Below are 5,328 nucleotides of genomic sequence, written 5' to 3'. Positions count from 1 at the left end.
GGGGGGGGGTCAAGGCATGTTCCACAGCCTTAGTGCCTTGTGATTTGGATAGTGTTTGCTTGGGATCACAGAGCTCCTGCAGTGTTGATGCCCTTGTTAAGGCATCTTTTGACTTACTAACAGTGATGTGTCCTTGTGAGGTCTGTGGGAGGGAGGCGGCAGAGTCACGTTCTGTGGCTCTCAGCTCCATGATTTCCCTGTGTTACGGAGTCCCTGTGCTGCTGACCAGATGAAGTGGCTACACGTGGAGCACTAACCCCCAGGCAGTCCCCGTTTAAAGACCCCAGGCCCTTTCTGAGTGTGCTGGGATGTTTGACCTTAGTTGTTCTTCTCTAGACGCTTCTCTTCAGGTGTTTCTCTCTCCTAGATCTGATCTACTGCGGCCGTAAGCTGAGGGATGACCAGACACTGGATTTTTATGGCATCCAGTCTGGCTCCACCGTTCATGTCCTGCGCAAGTCCTGGCCTGAGCCTGATCAGAAACCAGGTGAGGAGGAGGAGACTGTGGTGTACCACTTAGATCTCCTTGGCTCTGTGTTCAGTGTGGGCCTCTTGTGACTGTGGAACAGCTTCTCTTGTCAGTTGTTTCTGGGAGGCTGATGTGTGTGTGCAGGAGGAATTGATCAGCGTGTTTTGGGGGGGGAACTCTCCATCTCTAACAGCAGCAAAGGGGTGTTAGGTTTTCTTGCTGATGGGAGGCTTAAGGAATGAGCTACGTAAGATGGGGAGTGAATATCCCTTAATGACAATGATCACTTTTAGGGTGTTACCAGAGAACCAGGAGCAAAGCGACTGGTTACTCAGCTCGAGGGATGAGCGGGCGTGTGTGTATGTGTTCTTAGTCTGTGTGTGTGGAATAAGATGCATTAATTTGGAGTTGTCACTTGCATACAGCTCCTTTTGTACGTGCAGAAGGATATATCTATGTATTTTTGTACGTCTGGAGTGCAGTTACTTGTTACGCTGTGGTAACTGTACTGAGACAGTCATTAATCTGTGCCCTTCCTCTCCGGTGAGCTGAATCCGGGGGCATTAGGGAATCACCACTGCTACTGAAGTCCCAGTGGCACGTGAAAAAGGCTGACAGAGGGAGAACTGTGTTTTGTTCTGTTTTTCCTCCCTCAGAGCCTGTGGATAAGGTGGCAGCAGTCCGGGAATTCCGGGTCCTTCACACTGCCCTGCACAGCAGTCCTGCCTACAGAGATGCAGTGAGTGGGGCTTCACGCTGTGCTGGCTGGTGCCTTTTGTCTGTCCCTTCTCTGTGAAGAGAGTCCCACAGTGGAGCCTCTGCTGATCTGTTCTCATTTCTCTTCAGGTCTTCAAGATGCTGGGGAACAAGGAGTCGCTGGATCAGATCATCGTAGCTACTCCCGGCCTCAGTAGTGACCCTGTTGCTTTAGGTGAGTCCAGATGTGATCCAGAGGATCTGAGGAAAGCCAGATAAAGTTAATCTGTGTTTCATTCCTGCCAGGGGAAAGGGAGAGTTCCTTCTCTCTGCAGAAAGTGCCTTTTTGGTCCCTTCGTGGAGTATTAAGAGTCAGTGCCTGCTCAGGTGTCCGTTGTAGCTGTACTCCGTTAGTAGTGTTTGGGGATGGAGCCCGAAGGAGAGCAGTGGGGATGGATGCTTCCTCCCTGCTGCAGTGCGTTCATTAAATCCAGGTTCTTCTGGCCTGGATATTACTTGGGTTTTGGCACGTTGCTGTGAGGCAGGTGGACTATGGGGTGCAGTCACAGCCTGGTGTCAGGTTCGATCCTGCCCTTAAGGCGGAGCTCTCAGTGGCGGCGCACAGTCCGTGGGATCTGGGAAAGCCCATCCCTTGGGTGTGTGGCTGTGATCCAGAGTCTCTCCAGAAAGACGTAAATGCTTCAGAGAGAACAATAACAGAGTATTTACACTGTCTGCTGGTGACTCAGTTCCTGACAAACAATGAATTCTTTTGGTGTTTCCCATGGCTCCTGTTTGACTGGCTCCTGCTTCTTGTATCCTGTCTCTTTCTCGTCGTGTTCCCTGGTCCCTCCCAGGAGTCCTGCAGGACAAGGATCTCTTTTCAGTGTTTGCAGACCCCAACATGCTGGACACGTAAGTTCACGTAAGCTGGTGTAGGGATTAAGTAGTGCCTTTGTTGTGCTGTTGTGTAGGCTGCTGCTCTTTGGGTGGGAGGGAGTTCTGCTCCTGCCTGCCAGCCAGGTACACCAGGCCAGAGATTCAGGACAGGACACTTCTTCCTTAGCAGCAGGAAAGAGGGAGCTGGTACTTTGATAAACATCTACCTCTGCTGTTGGATTAAACCAAAGGATATTTAGTGGGATATGGGGCTTTCATCATCTCCAGATCTCGGGTTCATGGAATGGTTTGGGTTGGAAAGGACCTTCAGATCAGCCAGTTCCAACCCCCCTGACACGGGCAGGGACACCTTCCACTAGAGCAGGTTATTTTATTGCTTTCTAATTATAAATATTTCCTGGATGAGAAAAGAAGGGCCTTGAACACTGCCAGGGATGGGGCAGCCACAGCTTCTCTGGGCACCCTGTGCCAGCGCCTCAGCACCCTCACAGGGAAGAACTCTTTATCTCCAACCTGGACTTCCCCCATTTCAGTTTGAACCCGTCACCCCTTGTCCTACTGAGGTTCAAACCTGGATCTGGTTGCTCACAGCAGAGAGTTGCTCATATGAGAGCATGGGGGAGATGTTTACCATGGGAGGGTCAGCATGGGATCAAGAAAGAGCCCCAGCAGCTTCAGCTGTGTGGCACAGTGTGGGGAGGTGTCTTGCTCTCCAGGCAGAGGCAGCAGTGGTGGGCATGGCTGTGCTGGAGGGCCTTGGCTGGTGCAGAGCTGCTGATTTCTCCATTTCCCTGTGTCTAAGAGTCATTCTCCTCTCTCTCTGCAGGCTAATCCCAGCTCACCCTGCACTGGTGAATGCCATTGTCCTCGTCCTGCACTCGGTGGCTGGCAGCACCCCGCTCCCAGCCCCGGACACATCCTCCCGGGGCATGTCCTCTGGCTCCTACCGGGACATGCCAGGTATGTTCAGCCACACACCTGAGTGGAGACCCTGCAGAAAGGATGTGCTGCAGGAGCTGTAGGCAAAGCTGTACTGACACACTTCAGCCTCAGCGCCTCTCCCAGCCAAGTGTGTGTGGTGGTTGGTGGTAGGAGAGTCCTGTGTGTGGCCTCTGTTTTGTGCAGATGGTGGGCACGGACCTGCTGCGCATGAGCTTGCTGGTGCTGAGGTCTCTGTCCTGAGCAGTGTGTTAGCTGGGGCTGGGCCTGGCTGTGCGGCCAAGGGCTCCATGGGATTCTCATCTGGTATTCACTTCCTGCCAGCACAGTTTTCCCCATCTGCTTCTCCTTTCTGTTGCAGGTGGCTTTCTGTTTGAAGGTCTCTCTGATGATGAAGATGACTTCCACCAGGTCAGCAGCCAGATGGGGTGGAATGGCTGGTTTGGACTTGTCCTTAAAGCCTCCAAAGGTTTTCTCTCTTCCTGTTTCCTGAACATCACAAGCTGCTCTAGGGGTATCATGGAGACAGACGTTGACTGTGGTGTGCTTGGATGCTCTTCGTGGTAGGATTTTCTTGTGTGCTGAGGCAGGGTCCCAGCAGAACAATGCAGAAGCACAACTTGGAAGAGCACTTGTCCTCAGCTTGATGGCCAGATTGATGCAGAGTTGTGCATGGATGAGTGTGACTGAGAAGGATGGGAGTGTTGGTCCGTGCCTTCCTTCTGCAAAGTAGGGAGCTTTCCTTTCCAAAGGGCGAAGTATTTTATAAGACAAATTGCATATTTAGGCCAAAAAAGTGCCTGTTAATAGCTAATTGTTTTGTTACAGGCTAAGAACACTTTGGTTTTAAGTTGATGGATGGTGCATTGAAAGGTTTGTGGGAAAAGCACATTCCCTTCTGCCATGGATAGCTTTTAAAAGCTTTGCACTTGTGACTTTCAGGTATTGTAGGAAACAAAGCCCTGGGAAGGAGCACACCAGCCAGATGTCCCTGGGACATGGACACCGACATCAGAGGTGGTTTTGTTTCTTTTTCCTCCATACAGAGCACCAGATCCACACCATCCAGCAGCACCTCTGGTTCCCGCCCGGCTTCCCTTGGCTACACTGGGGCTGCTGGGCCCCGGCCCATCACCCAGAGTGAGCTGGCCACCGCGCTGGCCCTGGCGAGCACCCCAGAGAGCAGCTCCCACACACCCACCCCTGGCACCCAGGTACGGCGGCAGCACTGGGAGGGCTTCCTGGGCCACAGAACCAGTGCAAGCCCTGCTCAGGTCTGGGCTGAGTTCTTCCATACGGGCTCCAGTAAGCACGATGGTGGGGTGCAGCAGGCATTGCTCTGCGGCCCTGGTTCCTGTGCCAGCTGTTCTCCTGCTCCACGTACAACTTGCTTCCTCCTAGGGTCATTCCTCTGGCACCTCCCCGATGTCATCCAGTGTCCAGTCAGGAACACCCATCACCAATGACCTCTTCAGCCAGGCCTTGCAGCATGCCCTGCAAGCCTCGGGGCAGCCCAGCCTGCAGGTCAGTGTCACAGGCTCTTCCTTCCAGAGCCCGTGAAAGAAAGGCCTGTGTTCTGCATTGAGTGTTGCAGGGTGAAGGTGGTTCTTCCAGCTGCCTCCTGAGGCAGAGCAGAAAGGGGCATCACCAGAGAAGTGCTTCTTGCAGGAGGCCTGATAGACCAGTGGTGAAGTACTGGGTGGAAGTGGTGGGTTTGAGGAGTTTTCAGCAAGACTTTGAGCTTTGAAGATCTGTTTGCACACTTAGCATTGCACATGTGAGCTAGAAGGAGGTGGGAGAGTACAGTGTGGAAGAGTGGGCTGTGGGGAAGACTGCTTTCTTCCTACTTGGACACTTGCACCTACCCTTAGCTTCTTTTGTTTCCTCTCTGTAGAGTCAGTGGCAACCACAGCTTCAGCAGCTGCGAGACATGGGCATCCATGATGATGAGCTAAGCCTTCGAGCCCTGCAGGCCACTGGAGGGGACATTCAGGCTGCCCTGGAGCTCATCTTTGCTGGTGGAGCTCCCTAGCTTTTTGGGCAGGAGAAGCTGCACTGGTGAGTTGTGCTGAGGCAGCTCTGACATTCCTTGGTCTGGGACTTGGCCCTGAGACTCTTGTCTGCACTGGGGTTCCTCTCTGCAGCACGGAGCAGTTGGGGTGGCTGCTCCTTTCCTTGCAGGTGGGCAGTGTGCTCCTGTTTGGGTGAGGGCAGCTCCTCCACATACCTCTCTTCAGCCTCTTCCTCCTGGCCACCAGAGACAAGACCTCAGGACTTGGTCCAGCATGGAGAAAGAGGTGGCTCTGTGTGTTGGAGAGATGTTC

At 53.2% G+C, this 5,328-nt stretch overlaps 1 protein-coding gene across 1 annotated transcript; it reads left to right on the top strand.

Annotated features, from left to right (window-relative positions):
* Positions 1–336: 336 nt before the first annotated feature.
* UBL7 (ubiquitin-like 7) lies at positions 337–5,036 on the top strand (the record flags this gene model as incomplete). The annotated part of the gene is made up of 9 exons (XM_010021474.1): positions 337–487; positions 1,126–1,208; positions 1,316–1,400; positions 2,023–2,080; positions 2,892–3,025; positions 3,366–3,415; positions 4,051–4,218; positions 4,406–4,528; positions 4,899–5,036. Coding segments are annotated over 9 exons (990 nt in total), but the record flags the coding sequence as incomplete, so codon positions are not given.
* Between the last annotated feature and the right edge of the window lie 292 nt (positions 5,037–5,328).

The sequence above is a fragment of the Nestor notabilis genome, unplaced genomic scaffold, assembly GCF_000696875.1.
Source record: "Nestor notabilis isolate BGI_N333 unplaced genomic scaffold, ASM69687v1 scaffold18809, whole genome shotgun sequence".
Lineage (NCBI taxonomy): Eukaryota > Metazoa > Chordata > Aves > Psittaciformes > Psittacidae > Nestor > Nestor notabilis.
The sequence above is the reverse complement of the archived record's forward strand: the minus strand, read 5'-3'. Positions and strand labels throughout refer to the sequence as shown.